The sequence below is a fragment of the Bufo bufo genome, chromosome 1 (assembly GCF_905171765.1).
Source record: "Bufo bufo chromosome 1, aBufBuf1.1, whole genome shotgun sequence".
NCBI lineage: Eukaryota > Metazoa > Chordata > Amphibia > Anura > Bufonidae > Bufo > Bufo bufo.
In genome coordinates this window covers 139,143,490-139,168,996 of record NC_053389.1, presented here as the reverse complement: position 1 = coordinate 139,168,996, position 25,507 = coordinate 139,143,490, and the positions used below count along the sequence as shown (strand labels likewise).

At 41.8% G+C, this 25,507-nt stretch overlaps 1 protein-coding gene across 3 annotated transcripts in view; it reads right to left on the bottom strand.

The window, feature by feature from the left end:
- MEGF6 (multiple EGF like domains 6) overlaps positions 1–25,507 on the bottom strand; it is a 454,527-nt gene that overhangs the window by 114,004 nt on the left and 315,016 nt on the right. The window contains exon 1 of one of the 3 annotated variants that reach the window (XM_040429994.1): positions 13,160–13,526. The exons of the other annotated variants lie outside the window; for them this stretch is intronic. Within the exon in view, the coding sequence (XP_040285928.1) occupies positions 13,160–13,316 (157 nt within the window). The 5' untranslated portion in view covers positions 13,317–13,526. Of the gene's footprint in view, positions 1–13,159; positions 13,527–25,507 lie in introns of those variants that run through there. 3 annotated transcript variants of the gene reach the window in all.

The following is a 25,507-nucleotide window of genomic DNA, read 5'->3' as shown; positions in this document are numbered from 1 at the left end:
TAGATTTGACTCTTTTCAAGGCCTGGACTGCAATGATTACGATGCTGGTTCTCAGCAACTACTTACTTTTAGCTCATGAGTGACACACCGCTGACATCAGCATTTCTGTCACTATTTTATGCTGCCCTCAGTGAGGTTAGCATAATGTTGATGACAGGTTCCCTTTAACCACCTCAGCCCCCAGTGCTTAAACACCCTGAAAGACCAGGCCACTTTTTACACTTCTGACCTACACTACTTTCACCGTTTATTGCTCGGTCATGCAACTTACCACCCAAATGAATTTTACCTCCTTTTCTTCTCACTAATAGAGCTTTCATTTGGTGGTATTTCATTGCTGCTGACATTTTTACTTTTTTTGTTATTAATCGAAATTTAACGATTTTTTTGCAAAAAAATGACATTTTTCACTTTCAGTTGTCAAATTTTGCAAAAAAAAACGAGATCCATATAGAAATTTTGCTCTAAATTTATAGTTCTACATGTCTTTGATAAAAAAAAAATGTTTGGGTAAAAAAAAAATGGTTTGGGTAAAAGTTATAGCGTTTACAAACTATGGTACAAAAATGTGAATTTCCGCTTTTTGAAGCAGCTCTGACTTTCTGAGCACCTGTCATGTTTCCTGAGGTTCTACAATGCCCAGACAGTACAAACACCCCACAAATGACCCCATTTCGGAAAGTACACACCCTAAGGTATTCGCTGACGGGCATAGTGAGTTCATAGAACTTTTTATTTTTTGTCACAAGTTAGCGGAAAATGCTGATTTTATTTATTTTTTTTTTTTTTCTTACAAAGTCTCATATTCTACTAACTTGTGACAAAAAATAAAAACTTCTATGAACTCACTATGCCCATCACGAAATACCTTGGGGTCTCTTCTTTCCAAAATGGGGTCACTTGTGGGGTAGTTATACTGCCCTGGCATTCTAGGGGCCCAAATGTGTGGTAAGGAGTTTGAAATCAAATTCTGTAAAAAATGACCTGTGAAATCCGAAAGGTGCTCTTTGGAATATGGGCCCCTTTGCCCACCTAGGCTGCAAAAAAGTGTCACACATCTGGTATCTCCGTACTCAGGAGAAGGTGGGGAATGTGTTTTGGAGTGTTATTTTATATATACCCATGCTGGGTGAGAGAAATATCTTGGCAAAAGACAACTTTTCCCATTTTTTTATACAAAGTTGGCATTTGACCAAGATATTTATCTCACCCAGCATGGGTATATGTAAAAAGACACCCCAAAACACATTCCTCAACTTCTCCTGAGTACGGAGATACCAGATGTGTGACACTTTTTTGCAGCCTAGGTGGGCAAAGGGGCCCATATTCCAAAGAGCACCTTTCGGATTTCACAGGTCATTTTTTTCTGAATTTGATTTCAAACTCCTTACCACACATTTGGGCCCCTAGAATGCCAGGGCAGTATAACTACCCCACAAGTGACCCCATTTTGGAAAGAAGACACCCCAAGGTATTCCGTGAGGGGCATGGAGAGTTCCTAGAATTTTTTATTTTTTGTCACAAGTTAGTGGAAAATGATGATTTTTTTTTTTTTTTTTTTTTCATACAAAGTCTCATATTCCACTAACTTGTGACAAAAAATAAAAACTTCCATGAACTCACTATGCCCATCAGCGAATACCTTGGGGTCTCTTCTTTCCAAAATGGGGTCACTTGTGGGGTAGTTATACTGCCCTGGCATTCTAGGGGCCCAAATGTGTGGTAAGGAGTTTGAAATCAAATTCAGAAAAAAATGACCTGTGAAATTCGAAAGGTGCTCTTTGGAATGTGGGCCTCTTTGCCCACCTAGGCTGCAAAAAAGTGTCACACATCTGGTATCCCCGTACTCAGGAGAAGTTGAGGAATGTGTTTTGGGGTGTCTTTTTACATATACCCATGCTGGGTGAGATAAATATCTTGGTCAAATGCCAACTTTGTATAAAATAATGGGAAAAGTTGTCTTTTGCCAAGATATTTCTCTCACCCAGCATGGGTATATATAAAATGACACCCCAAAACACATTCCCCACCTTCTCCTGAGTACGGAGATACCAGATGTGTGACACTTTTTTGCAGCCTAGGTGGGCAAAGGGGCCCATATTCCAAAGAGCACCTTTCGGATTTCACAGGTCATTTTTTTCAGAATTTGATTTCAAACTCCTTACCACACATTTGGGCCCCTAGAATGCCAGGGCAGTATAACTACCCCACAAGTGACCCCATTTTGGAAAGAAGAGACCCCAAGGTATTCGCTGATGGGCATAGTGAGTTCATGGAAATTTTTATTTTTTGTCACAAGTTAGTGGAATATGAGACTTTGTATGAAAAAAAAAAAAAAAAAAAAATCATCATTTTCCACTAACTTGTGACAAAAAATAAAAAATTCTAGGAACTTGCCATGCCCCTCACGGAATACCTTGGGGTGTCTTCTTTCCAAAATGGGGTCACTTGTGGGGTAGTTATACTGCCCTGGCATTTTCCAGGGGCCCTAATGTCTGGTAAGTAGGTAAATGACCTGTGAAATCCGAAAGGTGCTCTTTGGAATGTGGGCCCCTTTGCCCACCTAGGCTGCAAAAAAGTTTGGGTAAAAAAAAAATGGTTTGGGTAAAAGTTATAGCGTTTACAAACTATGGTACAAAAATGTGAATTTCCGCTTTTTGAAGCAGCTCTGACTTTCTGAGCACCTGTCATGTTTCCTGAGGTTCTACAATGCCCAGACAGTACAAACACCCCACAAATGACCCCATTTCGGAATGTAAACACCCTAAGGTATTCGCTGATGGGCATAGTGAGTTCATAGAACTTTTTATTTTTTGTCACAAGTTAGCGGAAAATGATGATTTTTTTTTATTTTATTTTTTTATTACAAAGTCTCATATTCCACTAACTTGTGACAAAAAATAAAAACTTCTATGAACTCACTATGCCCATCACGAAATACCTTGGGGTCTCTTCTTTCCAAAATGGGGTCACTTGTGGGGTAGTTATACTGCCCTGGCATTCTAGGGGCCCAAATGTGTGGTAAGGAGTTTGAAATCAAATTCAGAAAAAAATGACCTGTGAAATCCGAAAGGTGCTCTTTGGAATATGGGCCCCTTTGCCCACCTAGGCTGCAAAAAAGTGTCACACATCTGGTAACTCCGTACTCAGGAGAAGGTGGGGAATGTGTTTTGGGGTGTTATTTTATATATACCCATGCTGGGTGAGAGAAATATCTTGGCAAAAGACAACTTTTCCCATTTTTTTTATACAAAGTTGGCATTTGACCAAGATATTTATCTCACCCAGCATGGGTATATGTAAAAAGACACCCCAAAACACATTCCTCAACTTCTCCTGAGTACGGAGATACCAGATGTGTGACACTTTTTTGCAGCCTAGGTGGGCAAAGGGGCCCATATTCCAAAGAGCACCTTTCGGATTTCACAGGTCATTTTTTTCTGAATTTGATTTCAAACTCCTTACCACACATTTGGGCCCCTAGAATGCCAGGGCAGTATAACTACCCCACAAGTGACCCCATTTTGGAAAGAAGACACCCCAAGGTATTCCGTGAGGGGCATGGAGAGTTCCTAGAATTTTTTATTTTTTGTCACAAGTTAGTGGAAAATGATGATTTTTTTTTTTTTTTTTTTTCATACAAGTCTCATATTCCACTAACTTGTGACAAAAAATAAAAACTTCTATGAACTCACTATGCCCATCACGAAATACCTTGGGGTCTCTTCTTTCCAAAATGGGGTCACTTGTGGGGTAGTTATACTGCCCTGGCATTTTAGGGGCCCAAATGTGTGGTAAGGAGTTTGAAATCAAATTCAGAAAAAAATGACCTGTGAAATCCGAAAGGTGCTCTTTGGAATATGGGCCCCTTTGCCCACCTAGGCTGCAAAAAAGTGTCACACATCTGGTATCTCCGTACTCAGGAGAAGGTGGGGAATGTGTTTTGGAGTGTTATTTTATATATACCCATGCTGGGTGAGAGAAATATCTTGGCAAAAGACAACTTTTCCCATTTTTTTATACAAAGTTGGCATTTGACCAAGATATTTATCTCACCCAGCATGGGTATATGTAAAAAGACACCCCAAAACACATTCCTCAACTTCTCCTGAGTACGGAGATACCAGATGTGTGACACTTTTTTGCAGCCTAGGTGGGCAAAGGGGCCCATATTCCAAAGAGCACCTTTCGGATTTCACAGGTCATTTTTTTCTGAATTTGATTTCAAACTCCTTACCACACATTTGGGCCCCTAGAATGCCAGGGCAGTATAACTACCCCACAAGTGACCCCATTTTGGAAAGAAGACACCCCAAGGTATTCCGTGAGGGGCATGGAGAGTTCCTAGAATTTTTTATTTTTTGTCACAAGTTAGTGGAAAATGATGATTTTTTTTTTTTTTTTTTTTTTTTTCATACAAAGTCTCATATTCCACTAACTTGTGACAAAAAATAAAAACTTCCATGAACTCACTATGCCCATCAGCGAATACCTTGGGGTCTCTTCTTTCCAAAATGGGGTCACTTGTGGGGTAGTTATACTGCCCTGGCATTCTAGGGGGCCAAATGTGTGGTAAGGAGTTTGAAATCAAATTCAGAAAAAAATGACCTGTGAAATCCGAAAGGTGCTCTTTGGAATGTGGGCCTCTTTGCCCACCTAGGCTGCAAAAAAGTGTCACACATCTGGTATCCCCGTACTCAGGAGAAGTTGAGGAATGTGTTTTGGGGTGTCTTTTTACATATACCCATGCTGGGTGAGATAAATATCTTGGTCAAATGCCAACTTTGTATAAAATAATGGGAAAAGTTGTCTTTTGCCAAGATATTTCTCTCACCCAGCATGGGTATATATAAAATGACACCCCAAAACACATTCCCCACCTTCTCCTGAGTACGGAGATACCAGATGTGTGACACTTTTTTGCAGCCTAGGTGGGCAAAGGGGCCCATATTCCAAAGAGCACCTTTCGGATTTCACAGGTCATTTTTTTCAGAATTTGATTTCAAACTCCTTACCACACATTTGGGCCCCTAGAATGCCAGGGCAGTATAACTACCCCACAAGTGACCCCATTTTGGAAAGAAGAGACCCCAAGGTATTCGCTGATGGGCATAGTGAGTTCATGGAAATTTTTATTTTTTGTCACAAGTTAGTGGAATATGAGACTTTGTATGAAAAAAAAAAAAAAAAAAAAATCATCATTTTCCACTAACTTGTGACAAAAAATAAAAAATTCTAGGAACTTGCCATGCCCCTCACGGAATACCTTGGGGTGTCTTCTTTCCAAAATGGGGTCACTTGTGGGGTAGTTATACTGCCCTGGCATTTTCCAGGGGCCCTAACGTCTGGTAAGTAGGTAAATGACCTGTGAAATCCGAAAGGTGCTCTTTGGAATGTGGGCCCCTTTGCCCACCTAGGCTGCAAAAAAGTGTCACACATCTGGTATCTCCGTACTCAGGAGAAGGTGGGGAATGTGTTTTGGGGTGTCATTTTACATATACCCATGCTGGGTGAGAGAAATATCTTGGCAAAAGACAACTTTTCCCATTTTTTTTATACAAAGTTGGCATTTGACCAAGATATTTATCTCACCCAGCATGGGTATATGTAAAAAGACACCCCAAAACACATTCCTCAACTTCTCCTGAATACAGAGATACCAGATGTGTGACACTTTTTTGCAGCCTAGGTGGGCAAAGGGGCCCAAATTCCTTTTAGGAGGGCATTTTTAGACATTTGGATACCAGACTTCTTCTCACGCTTTGGGGCCCCTAAAATGCCAGGGCAGTATAAATACCCCACATGTGACCCCATTTTGGAAAGAAGACACCCCAAGGTATTCAATGAGGGGCATGGCGAGTTCATTGAAAAAAAAATTTTTTGGCACAAGTTAGCGGAAATTGATTTTTTTGATTTTGTTCTCACAAAGTCTCCCTTTCCGCTAACTTGGGACAAAAATTTCAATCTTTCATGGACTCAATATGCCCCTCAGCGAATACCTTGGGGTGTCTTCTTTCCAAAATGGTGTTATTTGTGGGGTGTTTGTACTGCCCTGGCATTTGAGGGTCTCCGCAATCATTACATGTATGCCCAGCATTAGGAGTTTCTGCTATTCTCCTTATATTGAGCATACGGGTAATGAGATTTTTTTTTTCCGTTCAGCCTCTGGGCTGAAAGAAAAAAATGAACGGCACAGATTTCTTCATTCGCATCGATCAATGTGGATGAAAAAATCTCTGCCAAAAAAAGAAAAAGGAGGGGAAAGGCGTCTGCCAGGACATAGGAGCTCCGCCCAACATCCATACCCACTTCAGCTCGTATGCCCTGGCAAACCAGATTTCTCCATTCACATCAATCGATGTGGATGAATAAATCATTGCCGGGATTTTTTTTTTTATATATACAAAGTGTTTGCCAAAGTATATGAACACCGCCACCTCCTCAGCTCATATGCCTCGGCAAACATATCTTTTACTGCAGAGGAGAAATCTCGTCTTGCAGCGCCGCATACACCGACTTGCGTGTAATCTGACAGCAGCGCAATGCTTCTGTCCGAATGCACATCAGTGCTGCAGCTGGTCGATCGGTTGGTCTACCTGGAAGGTAAAAAAAACAAAACAAAAAAGAAAAAACCAGGCCGCAAAGCAATAACTTTATTAACTGTTGAACAGAACATAGAAACTTTTTTTAAACTTTTTTAACTGAACGTTTAACTTTTTTACTTACCGGTATTTTTTTTTTTGTTTAGTTTTTTTTACCTTTATAGAGCAAACCTCTCCTTCCCCATGGGACAATGTGCAAAGCGCAAATCGCCCAAAGATGTGGCGAAGTACGTTATGCGCTTTATCCCAGGTGAAAGGAGAGGTTTGCAGCAGCTGTGAGAGAAAGGGCCCTAATAGCCCTGTGTGCCTGTCCTGGTGAGATGTGATCCCTATGCTTGGTGTACCTGTGTGTGGTACTTCCGGAAACACTCACCATAGCATAGGGCAGGGTGGTCCGGACAGTCAGGACAGAAATAGCGGGTGTCACGCCTTATTCCACTCCTGCTACAGACACGACATTTTTTTTCGGGGTGGCGGTTGGGTTGAGGTACCAGCAACGACACTGGGGAAATGTCGCTCGTGTAGACGGCTAACTACACTGGTGGATGGGGCCACGGAACCTCCCGGATAAATGAGGTTCTCGATGATCTCTTCCTGGAATTTGAGGAAGGATCCTGTTCTCCCAGCCTTACTGTAGAGAACAAAACTATTATAGGCAGCCAATTGAATTAAATATACAGACACCTTCTTATACCAGCGTCTGGTTCTGCGGGAAACTAAATAGGGAGCCAACATCTGGTCATTGAAGTCCACCCCTCCCATGAGCGCATTATAGTCGTGGACTGAGAGGGGCTTTTCAATGACACGGGTTGCCCTTTCAATTTGGATTGTCGTGTCTGCGTGAATGGAGGAGAGCATGTAAACGTCACGCTTGTCTCTCCATTTCACCGCGAGCAGTTCTTCGTTACACAAGGCAGCCCTCTCCCCCCTTGCAAGACGGGTGGTTACAAGCCGTTGGGGGAAGCCCACGCGACTAGTTCGCGCGGTGCCACAGGCGCAAATCCGTTCTAGAAACAAATGCCTAAAGAGGGCCACACTTGTGTAAAAATTGTCCACATAAAGATGGTACCCCTTGCCGAATAAGGGTGACACCAAGTCCCAGACTGTCTTCCCACTGCTCCCCAGGTAGTCAGGGCAACCGACCGGCTCCAGGGTCTGATCTTTTCCCTCATAGATCCGAAATTTGTGGGTATAGCCTGTGGCCCTTTCACAGAGCTTATACAATTTGACCCCATACCGGGCACGCTTGCTTGGGATGTATTGTTTGAAGCCAAGGCGCCCGGTAAAATGTATTAGGGACTCGTCTACGCAGATGTTTTGCTCAGGGGTATACAAATCTGCAAATTTCTGGTTGAAATGGTCTATGAGGGGCCGAATTTTGTGGAGCCGGTCAAAAGCTGGGTGGCCTCTGGGACGGGAGGTGGTGTTGTCGCTAAAGTGCAGGAAACGCAGGATGGTCTCAAATCGTGTCCTGGACATAGCAGCAGAGAACATGGGCATGTGATGAATCGGGTTCGTGGACCAATATGACCGCAATTCATGCTTTTTAGTTAGACCCATGTTGAGGAGAAGGCCCAGAAAAATTTTAAGTTCGGAAACTTGGACTGGTTTCCACCGGAAAGACTGGGCATAAGAGCTTCCCGGGTTGGCGGATATAAATTGTGTGGCATACCGGTTTGTCTCTGCCACGACTAAGTCCAAGAGCTCCGCAGTCAAGAACAGCTCAAAAAATCCCAGGGCCGAACCGATTTGAGCCGTCTCAACCCGAACTCCAGACTGGGCGGTGAAAGGGGGAACTACAGGTGCGGCTGAAGTTGGTGACTGCCAATCAGGGTTTGCCAGCACCTCAGGGATTCTAGGGGCTCTACGGGCCTGTCTGCGCGGTGGCTGCGACGGGGTAACTAGTGCACGTGCCACCGTACCAGCTTCAACTGCCCTTCTGGTGCTCGCCACGTCACCATGTTGTACGGCAGTGCTGGTACTAGGTCCAGGAAGGGCTGCGCTGCTGGTGTATGCCTCACCACGTGATCCGGCAGCGACAGCCCCACTCTGCTGCTCTTGAAGCGGATCCTGCATAACCTGTGGTCTAGCGACACGGGGCCGGGTACGCCTGGTGCTGCCAGGGACCTCCACCTCCTCGTCCGAACTTTGGGTCAGAGAGCCACTGCTTTCCACAGGTTCATATTCTGACCCGCTAGATTCGTCAGATGAGGGTTCCCACTCCTCATCCGACTGGGTCAGAATCCTGTAGGCCTCTTCAGAAGAATACCCCCTGTTTGACATTTTGGACTACTAAATTTAGGGGTATTCCCTGAGACTACCCAAGAAAAAAAGCAAGCCTGTCTTACAAAGGGGAGGCTAGCGAAGTACCGGAGGCCGCTGCGGTTGATAAAAAATATCAAAACTGATTTTTTTTTATCGCCGCAGTGCGTGTAAAATGAATGTGCAGTGATCAAAAAACAAATTTTTTTTTGTCACTGCGGTGGGGCGGGCGTGGGTGAACGCACGTGTGGGCGACCGATCAGGCCTGATCGGGCAAACACTGCGTTTTGAGTGGAGGGCGAGCTAAGGTGACACTAATACTATTATAGATCTGACCGTGATCAGTTTTGATCACTTACAGATACTATAAAAGTACAAATGCTGATTAGCGATACGCTAAACAGCGAATAAAAGTGACTGCGGTGCGGTGGGCTGGACGCTAACTGACGCTAACTACCTAACCAAGGGGCCTAAACTATCCCTAAAACCTAACAGCCAATACTAGTGAAAAAAAAAAGTGACAGTTTACACTGATCACTTTTTGTCTTTCACTAAGTGATTGACAGGGGGTGATCAAGGGGTTAATTAGGATGATGGGGGTGATGGAAGGTGATCAGGGGCTAAGGTGTAGTGTTGGTGGGTACTCACAGTGAAGTCTGCTCCTCTGCTGGATCCAACCGACGAAAAGGACCAGCAGAGAAGCAGAGAAGCCATATAACAGATCATATTTACTAATATGATCTGTTATCTGGCTTCTGATTTGATTTTTTGAAAATCGCCAGCCTGCCAGCCAATGATCGTTGCTGGCAGGCTGGTGACGAAATACTTCTTTAACTTTTGCCGGCCCGCGATGCGCATGCGCGGGCCGGCAATGCACGAAATCTCGCGTCTCGCGAGAGGACGCACCGGCGCGTCCACCCAGAACAACAGGACCGCCGCAAAGACGCAATCCTGCGTACGGCGGTCCTGAGGAGGTTAAAAAGCACTTTGAAGCTGGACAACCCCTCTAAGGCTGGTTTCACATGTAATACAGCTGCAGTTTAGCCTTCATACTTCATATTTCTTCCACATTATAGCCATATGACTCTGGTCTAAAACCCATAGTGGATCATCTTTCATGTAGTGCCATTTAGAAAAGTATCAACAATGGTGTCCCCATGAATAGTGTTAGCCAGAGTCACCATGAATAGTATCGGTCAGAGTGCCCCCATGAGCGTGAAGCAGTCAGTGACAGATGCTCCAGGTAGACAGACATGGGGGTCAAGGAATCTGAGATATGAAGAGCTGTTTGATGGGGTCTTCAAGCTGTATAGCAGTCTCTTAGCTGCCTATGATATAGATCAGTGATGGAGAACCTTTTAGAGACTAAGTGCCCAAACTGCAACCCAAAACCCACAGTGCCAACACAGCAATTTACCCTGAATACTACAGTCCAATATAGTATATCTCCCATGTACTTTATCTATCACTTAGCTATAATAGCCTGCCTACATCCAATGCACTGCCTGTGCCATTCATAGTGTGCCCTGCGCTGATGAATGGCAGGAAAAGTCCAAGGCATATTGGTACAACATAGACTTTTTCCAGGGTGCAAGTGCCCACAGAGAGGGCTCTGAGTGCTGCCTCTGGCACCCGTGCCATAGGTTTGCCACCACGGATATAGAGGAACATAGTTGTTACTGGGTATTTTCTTTCCCTGACTCATATATAGCAGCTTTTTAAGGTCAACAAAACCAAAAATGACTGTTTACACCCTACAATTTTGTTAGATAAAGATCTCTGACCTCAGGCATCCCAAATGTAGTAATGAACCCTCAAGAGTGGTTGATGAAGCTTATCTCAAATTCACTTCCTATCCCAAACCCACAACCTGAGCACATGAAGAGCCTGGGAAAAGCTGGTCATGTTGAGGACAAGCACCAAGCAGAATAGGGAAGCGCCATATATCCTCCAGACTTGCACTCCCTTGTTCTTCTAATGGGTCTAGCCTTAAAGGGACCAATCGTCAATTCATATCACCCTATTTGTAAGGCCACTTGTGCTGGGTGGTATGGGGGTGCTAATCAGTTGGGAAAAAGACAGCCCAGCAGATGCAGTCAGAACTGAACGCTTGCCCCCAGTAAGAATGCCTGGCATCTCTAGCATTGAAATTCTCAGGTCTATAAAAAGTTAAATGACAGCCCATGTACGTTCTAATGGTGGCCATGTTAGTTGATACCACCCAGCTTTCCCAAGAGAATTACATTTATTAAGGATCTTGTTCTTTTCATTATTATTTTAAGGAAAAAGCTCTTCATTACTAAAATAACTTTGATTATTATTCCAGAACCGAAAGGAAAGCCCCAGGAATTGTATTCAAGGCTGCCTTACCTTTCTGCTTTACAAGGTACAAACTACTGCTTAATGAGTAGTCATTTCCATTCATTATGAATAATGGAGCTGATGTCTGATGCCAGTGACTGCGCCTGCTGGGTATCAGTAGGGGATCATTGCTGTCTCATGCTTCAGGGACATCTTGGAATCTGTATTTTCATTCTCAGCTATTTCCCATTGATTGATGGAGCTACTGTAAGCCAACTGTGCACAGTGCATCAGGAATGCCTCACACGTTAAAGGCTTAGATTAAATGCCGAATACTTATTTTTTTATTTTTTTAACTCTGTGCTCATTAATTTCTTAATATATCTTTATAGCAGGCATGGCTCTGCTTTTCTGATAGAGTTCCAAATCCCCTGCATAGGCATTAAGTTACATGGTAACATTCTGAGTGCCTGCAGCCACCACTAGAGGGAGCTTACTGTATAGAGTTTATAAAACAACACATCAAATGAACAGTTTGCAGTAAGCTCATAAGCTCCCTCTAGTGGTGGCTGCATACCAACAGAATTTTATCATTTAACTAGGTCTACACAGGGAAGCTTTGTATAAAAAAAAAAAATAGCTTTGACAGTAGATAGAGTAGCTTAATAGCTTATTTTTTGGTCAAGTAATCAGTGCTTGAACTTACAGGATATTAGGATAACTCAATTGTTCCTGTATCTTTGTGAGAATAATTCTTGTCTTGTCACTGGGATATTGTGTTGGTCCAAATTACCATCTGCATCAATGCCCATAACCTGAAAGGCTCCAATAGAGGCAGTTACCATGTAGCTATTTCTGTGGGTGATGATTTCAGTCAACACAATGTCCCAAAGACACGGTTCAACCGCCAGAGCAAAGAACAGAAAGATTTGTCATGGGATCACATGCATACATCATGCTTTACATTGACTACATAAAAAGTGTATGCATACCACAGTATTCCCAGAAAATCCATCTTCCCCAAATATTAACTAATGTATGGGCTCAGGTATGTCTAGAGCGGGAATGGAGTTAATTTCATCCATAAAAGGTAGAAAATGACAAATGAGAGAGAAACCAGAACACGTATCTGATGGAAATGTACCACAATGCAACAAATCTAAAAATGAGAAAAAAAAAATATTCAGACTAAGATCTGTATAAATTGTACTATTCTAGGCCCCAGTGTCGTAACAACTTGTACATAACCTTTCATAATAGAGGAAAGTACCAAATCTTTGTGGGCACCAGTAAGAAACATTCTCATGAGCATATTAACCCCTCACAAACCAGATAAAAAATGAACAGCATTACTAGAATACCAATGTAGCATTGTATCACCACCTTTTGTTCACAAGTGGTACTGCAGCTGTTGTAGCTTTTTTATTTATTTTTTTGCTATACTTGCAGTATTTCCAGCTCATTCATTTCTTCCATTCTTTGAGCAGCAGTAAGTGTCATATGTATAGTTGTGAGGTAGGGGCTTGCACAACAAACACCTAGTATAGCCATTTCAGAGCAACAACATAAGCAATAGCAAGGTAAAAGAAAAAACTAAATAAATTGAATATATATATATTGTTTTGACATGTTAGTTTTTTTTTTATATGAAAACACTAAATTTACTCACACCCATACCATAAAACCTTACTGTGATGGAACACTTCTGTTGTCGAAACACTAAAATATGCAAAAAAAATGATGCACGTTTCTTTAAAAAAAAAAGTTTGAGGCAAAAATAAAAAGTACATAAAGGAAAGACAATAAAAGAAAATATAAACATAAAAAATAAGATGTAAAGAAAAAATTCTAAAACAACTAAAAAGATAAAAAATACATAAAATAATAAAATAAAAACATATTAGATAAAACAAAACATAAAACAATACTATACCATATATATATATATATATATATATATATATAATCTGAAGTACAGCTGAGCTCATTCATACCTGGCTTCCCACTGTTAGACTGAATAGCACTATATCCCTGGCTCCTTATATAACATGGGTAGCAGTTGGGGCGAAGAAATCTGGAGTTGAATGTGGTACCCACATGAATGCAGCAACCGACCAGAACCATAGAAAGGATCCACAGTATGTGCTTCATGTTACAAGATGATGTGGGATTCTGACAGAGAAGATGACTTGCAGCCTACAGTGTGTGATCCTCTCCGGCACAGATGCAGATTTTGTTATGGATTTTTTTTTTTTTACTATATATGTTCTGGAGCCTTGGGAATCCTTCATGTCCCTCCCACATGAGTCCTTTCATGTTACCAAGTCCTGGCCCATCTCTCGCAGGTATTGAACGGCCCCCAGCAGTCTGCAGCCAAAGCCCTAGCCAGGCACATGACATCACACTCCCCCAGAGCAAACCCAAGGAAACCAGGGTGTCAAGTACAAGGAGAGGGAAAGATTCCAGGCTGATGGCTGCAGGGCAAGGAGAAGGTAGAAAGACAGGACCGGGCGGCACTTTTCTAAAGATCTTTTTTTTTGTTTTGCTCTACTATGGAAACTTGAGAATCCAAATTCAAACCACACTTTGTACAAACAGAGAAAAATCAAAGTCAACAAGCCAACACATTGATAATATTCTATTGCCCCACATACTGCACCTGGTGTGCTGTTATGGTATGATGTAGATATATTCTTTTCCAGAAAGGGTAGTATTATAACAGTTACATGTTTACATTTCTGTATGTAGGGAGCAATATTATAGTCGTTCTATCTCTGTACATAGGGGCAGTATTATATTAGTTATATTCTTGTACATAGGTGGCAGTATTATAGCAGTTATATTCTTGTACATAGGAGTCAGTATTATAGTAGTTATATTCTTGTACATAGGAGCAGTATTATAGCAGTTATATTCTTGTACATAGAAGGCAGTATTATAGTAGTTATATTCTTGTACATAGGGGCAGTATTATAGTAGTTATATTCTTGTACATAGGAGCAGTATTATAGTAGTTATATTCCTGTACATAGAAGGCAGTATTATAGTAGTTATATTCTTGTACATAGAAGGCAGTATTATAGTAGTTATATTCTTGTACATAGGAGCAGTATTATAGTAGTTATATTCTTGTACATAGGAGTCAGTGTTATAGTAGTTATATTCTTGTACATAGGGGGCAGTATTATAGTAGTTATATTATTGTACATAGAAGGCAGTATTATAGTAGTTATATTCTTGTACATAGGGGCAGTATTATAGTAGTTATATTCTTGTACATAGGAGCAGTATTATAGTAGTTATATTCCTGTACATAGAAGGCAGTATTATAGTAGTTATATTCTTGTACATAGGAGCAGTATTATAGTAGTTATATTCCTGTACATAGAAGGCAGTATTATAGTAGTTATATTCTAGTACATAGGAGCAGTATTATAGTAGTTATATTCCTGTACATAGAAGGCAGCATTATAGCAGTTATATTCTAGTACATAGGAGCAGTATTAAAGTAGTTATATTCCTGTATATAGAAGGCAGTATTATAGTAGTTATATTATTGTACATAGGAGCAGTATTATAGTAGTTATATTCTTGTACATAGAAGGCAGTATTATAGTAGTTATATTATTGTACATAGGGGAAAGTATTATAGTTATTATTATATTCTTGTACATAGAAGGCAATATTATAGTATTTATATTCTTGTACTTAGGGAGCAGTACTATAGTAGTTATATTCTTGTACATAGGAGGCAGTATTATAGTAGTTATATTCTTGTACATGGGAGCAGTATTATAGTAGCTATATTCTTGTACATAGGAGGCCGTATTATAGTAGTTATATTCTTGTACATGGGAGCAGTATTATAGTAGTTATATTCTTGTACATGGGAGCAATATTATAGTAGTTATATTCTTGTACATGGGAGCAGTATTATAGTAGTTATATTCTTGTACATGGGAGCAGTATTATAGTAGTTATATTCCTGTACATGGGAGCAGTATTATAGTAGTTATATTTTGTACATGGGAGCAGTATTATAGTAGTTATATTCTTGTACATAGGAGGCCGTATTATAGTAGTTATATTCTTGTACATAGGAGCAGTACTATAGTAGTTATATTCTTGTACATGGGAGGAAATATTATAGCAGTTATATTCTTGTACATGGGGGAAGTATTACAGTAACTGTACTCATGTACATAGGGACAATAGTATATCAATTTAATTCCTGCACACAGAACCGGTATTACAGTAGTTATATTCATTCATATAGGGGACAGTAGTGTAGTAGTTGTATTTTTGTACTTAAGGTCAGTATTATAGTACTCTAGTTATATTCTTGTACATAGAAGCAGTATTATAGTAGTTAAATTCTTGTACATAGGGAGCAGTATTATAGTAGTTATATTCTTGTACACAGCAGGAAGTATTATAGTAGTTATATTCTTGTACATGAGGGACAATATTATAGTAATTATATTCTTGGAGATGTATATATAGTATTATAGTAGGTGTATTCTTGTACATAGGCAGTATTACAGTATTTATGTACAAAAATATAGGGGCAGTATTTAGGTAATTACTGTATATACATGTACAGTACATATGGGGCAGTATTACAGTCATTGTATTTTTGTACATATTGGGCAGTATTGTAGTAATTATATTCTTGTACATAAGGGGCAGTTTTATAGTAGCTGGATTCTTGTCTATGGGGGCAGCATTATAGTAGAAGAAAGTAGAGATAGTCCAGTAACAATATAAGAATATAAAATCTGCACTTCATTCCAAGGCATGATGAGATTTATCTTAAATTTAAAAAAATATATTCACAATGTAACTTACAACACGATTAATACTCCTAATTATATTCTCCTCATGTTTGTGTGGGTTTCCTCCCTAATGGAGATAGGTACCAATGTGATGAAAATGATGGGAATGTCAAGAATTCAGTTATCAACATTTTCAGTTTGTTATGCAAACTAAGCTCTGAGCGTCTCAGTAGATTTAAGGCGAGATATTAGGACACCCCAGATTTAAGACTCACATCTGGGATTTAAGAAGCATGAAAATAGCATTCACAGAGGAGAAAATAAAGAGATGTTCACATGCAATGTCCGGAATGACTTAGTCATGGATGTGTCCAATACCTCAGCGATGAATTACAAACAGGACAGTGATGTTAAAAGACGTTATGCACTTTGTGGTAAGACTGAAGACAAGTAGTCTAGAGGTAAATAGAGGTTAACTGTTCAGCCATTAGCATGCTGATGACCTATCCTCGGGATAGGTTATCAATATCTGATTAGTGCTGATCTCACATCCAGCACCCTTGCTGATCAGTAGTTTGAAAAGGCTGTGGCACTCTGCTGATCGCTGCAGCCTCTACACAGCATACCAAGCACAGCGCCATACATTGTATAGTGGTTGTACTTGGTACTGCAGCCTAGGACCATTCACTTGAAGAAAAAAAACACCTCCATAGTATAGCACCCCACGATTCTTTTTAAATATATTTCATATGGGTACCCTATTACAGATCCATTCAACAAGGATCAGTAATATGGAACTGTGAATAAGGTTCAGCATGCAGAGGTAGTCACTGACATACAAGCTTCTCTACAAACGTCTTCTCAGTGGAGATGTCCTCAGATTGATGGGTCGCTTGTATATGTATTGCTGGGTCAGCATGTTTAGAAATGAAGTTGTAAAAATGTGGACAATCCGTTAAAATAACCCAAAGATGCATTTTTTTTTTTTCCTGTCACTATTCCCAGATGCCTATCTAATGAATTCTACTATATGTGTACAAAACTGGGCAATCTAGAAATTCTAGCAGAAAGGACAAAATAACAAACATCAGAATATCACCGGATGAGCCCAATTTGGAGTCATTCAGAATGCAGCGCACATTAAAAATAAGCTGCAGAACGATGAGCCCCAGCCCCGACAGTAACCGGAGGTTAATTGTTTGTATTTCTGCACAATAATACACAGACAAAGCTCGGTCACGCTAGTAACGGAGGAGAAATGCTAACATCAGGGAAACAACGCAATTAAGAAAGTTGATATTGGAAAAACATAATAGATGGAAAGAGGCAGATTCTGAGTTTATCTACATTAGTAAGGGAAACATGAAAAAAAGGAATATTAAGCCTTAAAGGGAATGTCCATCCTTGAACACCATTTTTTTCCTAAATAAATCAAAATTTGTGTGCAGATTCATTTCTTCATACATCTTTGTAGAATTTTTATTTTTTTTATACAAAACTCCAAATACCCTGCATGGACAAAGGATGACATGATAAACTATGTCTGTCTGCAGCTACTAGAGGGAGCTTGGGAGTTCACTGCATAATGTTATGCTATACAACACATTTAAAGAGGACATTTCATCAGTTTAGCCCTAGACTAATTATGATCTTACCTTATAGGGAGGCCCCCACTGATGCCATGGCACTTTTTTTTCCCCAAAGAACTCCCCCGTTCATCCGCTGTTGATTTTGGCGCCTTATATTATAATGAGCCGACTCGGTTATACTAGGCGGAGACTGGCAGTTTTGCTGGGGGCGGTTCTCTTCTCCCTGGCTGTGAGCGCATCCAATAAGAGCGCACTGTTCTTAGCCAGGGAGAATGAGCTCCTCCCTGGCTAAGAGCGGTCTGATTGGATGTGCTCACAGCTAGGGAGAAGAGAACCATCCCCAGCTAACTGCGAGTCTCCGCCTAGTATAAGCGAGTCGGCTCATTATAATATAAGGCGCTGAAATCAACTGGGCCAACAGCGAACGAACAAACGAAAGGTCTTTGAAAAAGAAAAGTGCCATGGCATCAGTGGGGGCCTCCCTATAAGGTAAGACCATAATTAGACTAGGGCTAAAATGATGAAAGGTCCTCTTTAATAGTAATAAAGTATCCAGTAAGCTACTAAACTCTCCCTAGAGGTGACTACTGGCAGGTATACATACGATTTATTATTTAAAGTATTATTCCCATCTCAGTTTTTCACAGCCGAGATTTGAGGAGTCAGGGCAACTGGACCTTGTATTTTTTCTTAAAGCCGTTTTACTAGTCATCCGACCAGCTTTCTCAATTAGAATGACTTGTACACAAAATTTCCATTCAAGATGGTGATTGGAAGTTGCATGACTGAAGCTATTAGGCATGATTAAACTGTCTTGGGAGAGGTGTTTGAACAGCATTGTAATTTGCAGACAATAGATGTCGCCCCATTCCATCTGTATTCAAGATCTGTTTCTCCAATTTGACATAAATAGCTTCTTTCACACTACTTTTGCACAAATCATTTGTCCTTAAGATTTAGGTACATAGTTGAATCTTGACCAAAGGTGTTGGCTCTTTTGTGCTGGACCATTCGCTGGTGTAGCTGTGGTTTTGTTTCCCCAATGTACAAGTCTTGTCACTCTTCACTGCACTGGACTGCATACCTGTCACGGCGGACGTGCACAGTATAAAAGATAACACACCAACCAGGCTCTGGACGAGAGACAGGGGAAGGGTCACCTCCTAGTTTATCCCTTACCTCTTTCCCTGCACTGCTCAGCCCACAGGCAGACCTTGAAGGTAGGTGTGCTGTATCCTCCAGCCTGAACTGACAAAACCCTGAACTCCCTGAGATGGTGAAGTGGGGAGATAGGAGCAGCCTGCTCGCACAGAACCTGGATGGGATAGATGACACCAACAACCAAACAAGAAATGACACTTATCTTCTGAGAGCAGGAACTGACAGCCAACCTTCCCTCCAAACTTCCCAGACCAAAATGATCAGTATAATCCGCTCAGAGCCCTTAGCTGGAGACCATTTAAACTAATGACTCCACCCAGTGCACCTGATGAGAGGCGGATCCAGCACGGCACCAAAACAAATACTAAACTCGTGCTGCAATCCTGGCCGACCTCCGCACATCGTCAGAGTGGGGCATGACAATACCCATATTGCTCTTCTTGTGTTTCTGCCTTTAGTCTTTTAGGTGACCCAGTTGATGCCTCGATGAATTGCCAGGTTTAAAGCAGACAGGGATGCAATGTTTATTAAAAATTCTTCAGATACTCCAGCTATATATGGAGGAATCGTGTTCTTCCATCTGCCCTGCTTTGCATCTTTACTGGCAATATTGACATTCTTTTCTCTTTCTCTTTTCTCAGTTTTAACAAAGTCCCAGTCTGGATACCCCCAGGGTTTAAGGACCCCTCTCAGGTGTTTGAATTCCTTTGTCTTTGCCTCTGTGCTGGTTCAGATTGTCTCTGTCCGGTGGGGTTCTGAAGACATCCAGTTTGTTATCCAGAGGATAGTTGGAGTCAAACAGCAGGTACTGGTCCATATTTGTAGGTTTACTATAGACTCCTGGTTCCAGCCTTCCTCCCTCTTCCAGTGTTACCAAGCAGCCAAAGAAAGCCAGTGTGTTGGTCCAAACATCTTCACACATAAACCTGATGTTATGATCCACTGTGCTGATGTGTCCAGTAAATGCGTGCATCTCTTGTTGAATTTTAACCCCGGCTTCATCCCAATTTTTGAACCAGTGACTGGATGCAATTCTCAGTGTTGCTAAGGAAAGTGTGCCTTCAGTTCTACTTGTAGCATACCAAACCACAGGGGGAAACACGTGAGGCTCACGGTGGGCCGATGGGTGCAATAGTTCATGTACTCACGGTTAGCAGATGCCTCCCTGGGCCGGCGTACAGTGGATGGGAAGACAGCACAAAATCCTCCGGGGCACTCTTGGTTGCAGGGAACATCAGCCAGATGTAGGTTGAGGTGCCCTTGATGGTAATTGGTGTAAGGTGCTTTTGCAGCTGGGCCCCTGGTTCGTGACGCCGCCACCATTAGGTGCAAATGTTGGTGGTAGTGGTTGAAATTATGATATAGAATAAGGGAGACTAGAGCTTTTAACAAACTCCCAGTACTTTACTGAAGCTGATCCACAGATCATCAAGGTATGTAACAGTCATTTACATAAAGGCAGCTTACACAGTGATTCACATTAGTTCCCAGAAGTTGCATAAGGAATCGTCCTCTATAACAATCGGTCTCTCTCTCACTTATTTCTCCAGGTTGAGGGATGAACTATCTCTGTTGTACTGTATAATGCTGTAGTTCTGTATCCTCTTCTAGGAATACTATACTCAGACAAATGGCCCTTTTGTCTTTATTTATGGTGGGTAGCTTGTAGCTTTCAATCTCTCCACCTGATGCAAAGGAGTCTGGAGTCTGATAAATGACAGTTACCTTCCTTCGTCAATATCCTCATTCCCTCTCTGGGTAGTCTGGAGTTTGGATAACTCACAAAAATGGCTGCTGAGGTTCAGCTGGTCCTCAGACATGACACACTGACCTTCTTCTTCCTGCACTGTGTGAGGCCGGAGCTAGCCCTGGGAGGCTTGTTAGAACCTCCCCCTCCCTATGCAACTTTATGAGAAGACATTTACAAGCACAATTTACATGAAACAAAATCACACCATTAAGCAGTGTGTTTCATGACACTGCATACTGAGCGCTGAAGATGCCTGTATGTAACATACAGAAGCCTCCAGACTCCCTCTTGTCGCTACCCCATCCCTGACTATGTACATGTGGCCTATTACTGCCCATCACCCTGCCTATCTGAGTTGTTACCCAGACGTCTTCAGCGCTCAGTAGACATGGAAGACGGAAGACAGATTCTCCTTAGCAACTCTCAGAGCTTTGCTAAGAAGTCTCTTTAGACTCTGCTTTTTAGAACAATTACGGTAATGGTTTTCCCCTAATAAAGTCTATTACAAAAATGTTTAACATCCCTGTCCCTGCACTATATTAAAAATAAACTGAAATAACAGTTACACTTCAAAGGAACCCCTTTTCAAGCTCTTTCTTCACCAATTTTCCCCATATCTTCTGAAGTCCAGCACCATATTGTTGTACCTTTTCATCTTCCATCTGGATGCTGCTGTAAAACTTCTTGTGGGGTTCACAGAGTGTCTAGTCTGAAGATGATATCCTCTAGAGTTCTGCAGGAAGCATCAATACTGTTTGATGGCCATCATCGCCTAGTAAGCTAAGTACCTAAGCCTCTTAGCCCAGGCGGCCTCACTGAGGTGGTGGACTCCTTCTTGAGTTGCCCAGGTGCTCTGTTCCTCGCATTTGTATCCTGACAACTATTCAAAATATAAGAGCAATAGTTCTGTGTGTTGCCCCTGACCAAATTACAGCATCCCACTCAGGGGGGCTGCACGTTTGGGGAACAGCTCAGGGTCTATGGGTATCCTTAATCTGCCGTTACAAAGATGGCTAACAAAAGGAAGGAACATTTTGTGCACACTAACTGTGCTGTAGGGGGCACATTTTTGATCGAACATCACACAGAACCGGCTCCTAACTCTTAGGGCTGTTTCACACGAGCGAGTCCATTGCGGGAATCGCGTTCCGTGTGTGAGTGTGATCCTCCGCTCTGGACTTGCAGGAGCGCACGGCATTATCATGATTTATAATGCTATGTGTCTCTGCATGGCCTTTTTTCCACAGAATCATAGTGACATAAAGCTGTCAGTATAATTTTGTAGAAATAAGGTCAAGCAGAGACACACAGCATTATAAATCATGATAATGCCGTGCGCTCCTGCAAGTCCAGAGCAGAGGATCACACTCACACACGGAGCGTGATTCCCGCAATGGACTCGCTCGTGTGAAACAGCCCTTAGGGCTCATGCACACGACCGTATGTATTTGGCAGTCCGCAAAATATGGATCTGCAAATAAAACGGATGGTATGCGTGTGACATCCATATTGCATCCGTTCTTTTTTTGCGGATCCATTGCAACAATACCTGTCCTTGTTCACAAAATGGACAAGAATAGGAACAGACATACGGACATTGCGAAACGGAATGCACACGAGTCATTTTTGTGTTTTTCCCCCGTTTTTTTACGTGAATGATTCCACATACAGACCTGTAAAAAAGAACAGAATGGAGACGGAAAAAAATACGTTCATGTGCACGAGCCCTTACTAAAAAGCTGGGCTTAGTATGACACACCCCTTCCTCCTGAAGCCCCTCCCCCTTATTGTTCAGGTCCATTTAAATTATGTAACAATGAATTTATAAATTGAACCCCATGAGTAACAAGCCATCTACTGAGCACGGGGAGTTTCCCAAACCTTTCCATGATGCAAAAAAGATTTTATTTCATTCGAGTTTGCAATCTCAAAACCACAAACTCTGCGCACGAAACCTCACTTACGTGACACAACAGGTCGTAAATGCTGGTTTTGTTTTATCACACAGACTTCTGTTCAAACAAAATATTTAACAATTGAAGGAGTAAGCGCATCTGGCAAGGAGCTGAGGCAACAGGGAATCGAGGCTTCTGCCAGAATGTGTGGGATGCAGGGATAAGGCTGTCGCTCCCAGCAGAGGCACTCCTTGAGCAGACAGAGGTCTAATGACTCCAGAAACCACTTTATCCATAGCAGACATGTCTTAAAGGGACACAGAACCTAAATTCTTTATTTTCTTCATCTCTCGTGTGCTTGAATGCAGTCTATTGCTCCCTGCTATCAGCCACATCAGCCTGGCAGAAGACTTGGCGTGGTGTTCTTCAATGGAAGCTAAGACACATTCAGGCTTGTTCACCCCCTGCTCTCCTTTCCATCCCTTACAGAGGAGGGCCATGTCCTTGGGCCTGTTCCCTATTTTTTAGTAATCCGCATTGCGGTTCCTGTGGAGGGCAGGAGAAGGCTGACATATAGAGGGGTACATACTGATGTGTAGGTTGGTGTAACCCAGAAAAGATCTTCAGCTCCAGATGTGTAATTTGAAGCCAGGACTCCAATCCAAAGTCTTTAACAGTTCCTCCGCCTACCCTGTGCCATTATAATAAGGTATCTTATGTGGCAGAAGAGCTTTTGGACCCTCTGGCACCAGGGCTGGCTATGACTGCTACCTTTGGACCCCTGTAACTACATCCCTCCACCCCAGAGGTTCACGTCAGCCTTCTCTCTTAGGGTTCATGCACATGAATGTACCCGTGCCCGTCGTTTTACGGATGCAGACCCATTCACTTGAATAGATCCACAATCTCTAAGATTCAGTCCTGTTCTATTCTAAAATTTTCAATTTTTTAGTGCAGAGGCACGGACCGAAATCCCACGAATGCGCTCCGTGGTGCTTCTGTGGGCTTCTGTTCCGTGCATCCGCTTCGTAGGGCTCCGCATCTTGCGGATTCAAGTGAATGGGTCCACATCTGTGATACGGAGCACACACAGCCGGTGCCCGTATATTAATGCGGACCCTTTGTTTGCGGGCCGCAATACGAGGCACATGCGTTCGTAAATGGAAGGAATGTTCTGCACTGGGGAGGATGGTGAAATGTTTATGGGGTTCCCTCCTCCTCTGATGGGGTGCCTTGTTCATGCTGACAGCCAAAAACGCCACATAAAGGGATATTCTGAGTATAGGTCATCAATATTAAAACCCGGACAACCCCTTTAAGGTTTTAAGGGAACAAGCACACGGCAGTGTTTATGCTGATTTTCCACGTGGATTTTCATGCGGTTTTTCGCTACGTTTCTGAGCCAAATCTGCATGTGTTACTTGTGGGCCTTGTTCTGGATTTTTATGTGGCTTTGCTGTCGATATCACCTACCGATCTGATAGCTATTCAATAGCTTGTGGATAGGGGATAACTGTACATAACGGGAATACCCCTTTAATTTATACACAGAATCCCTTTGATAATGCTCCACAGATAATAATTCAAATAAAAACAAAATAATCATTAAGTTAACAATTCAAGGCAGACAAAACTGGGCAAAGCTGAAGCAAAACACAGTAACAAAACAGCCCCAATCTAAACGCCACAAGAGCAGAACTCTAATCAAAAGGAGCCGGAGAATTAGAGGATTAGAAGCCATGCGGAGAACCTGTTTATGTTTCCTTTCTTCGTGCTGGAAAATTTATAAAATGTGATGTAAAATCTATTTTTGGAGTTGAAGTCGTAATTGTTCCCAATACCTAAAACGTCTCCTAAAGCAGCATAAAACCACACGAAGACCCCGCTCTGCCAAGCACAATGCTGAGGTCTGCAGACATGGATCCAGCGCGAATTCCATTGCCACTCCACGATAATCGTTCCATAATTCAGATCAAGCACTAACACAAAACAGAGTCACTGGATCAGGATGGACATGCAGATGTAGTTGAGCCGAATGTGTCACTTAAAGGGAAACAGCCACCAGTGTCTGCAGGATTGTTCATTATTTTGGTCTGCAGGTATCATGAGGCAGAGACCCAAATAGACAGCTTAGCAGTGGGGACCTTATGGAAATCAGACTATAAAATATCTTGCAGTACCGCTTTTTTGCCACTAAGTGAGTAACATATACTTTTCCATAGGTTACGATGCAACAGCGCCACCAGCTGTAAATCGGCTGAAATTTCTTGGACCTTTTGCAGCTTTTGGTTTGTGTGGGGTATGACTGACCATGTTTTTGGTTTGGTTATCATGTTGCTAAAACCTTTGTTCTGCCTTTTCTCAGTCCTTTTTCACAGTCAGTGGGGCTCATTTACTAAGCTCGCCTTTTTTTGGAGTAAATTTTTTTTTTTAAAAAAGCATATCGAGAAAGTCTTCAATTTGCGCCTCATTTATGATCCTGTAATAAATCTGATTTGTCTTTTTTGGTTTATGTCTGACATCTAGTGGTCGTTTTCTTGTAAGACTGATTCAAATTCACTAAACTGGTCTAAATACAGTGTAGTATGCGCATGAAAATGTGGACAGAATTTTGGCGTACCGTACGTATCACCACTCACCACTCAAAACGGAACTAGAAAACTACGCCAGCCCTGGGGTGGTGTAGAAATTACACAGTTTTTAAAAATCTGGCAAAAAAATAGGGCGCACCTACATAAATAGGATGGAAATTAGGTGCAAAAGTTCAAAAAGTTGTCTTAAAACTAAAAAAATTTACGCTCAGGCACAAATGCCTCCAAAACAGGCACAAAAACAGTTGGTAAATAAGACTTAAATAATAAAACAGTCATAAACAGGCTTTAGTAAATGTGCCCCAGTGTTTGGTCAGTGATTTCAATTAGTGATTGTAAACCAAAACCAGGTTTGGGTCAAAAAAAAAAACTGTACAGGGGCAGATCTTTCCCTTATACCTTATCCCTGTGGAGGCTCTAGTCCTGTTTTGGCTCACAATCACTGATGGAAATCACTGACCAAACACTGAAGTGCGAACAAGAAATGATGTGAAAGCTGGGTGACTGGCAACTAAGATGGCCAATATTACAGCCCCGTCTCTTCCTGTCCCTGGTGCGCTGATATCAACAACTTGTTGACG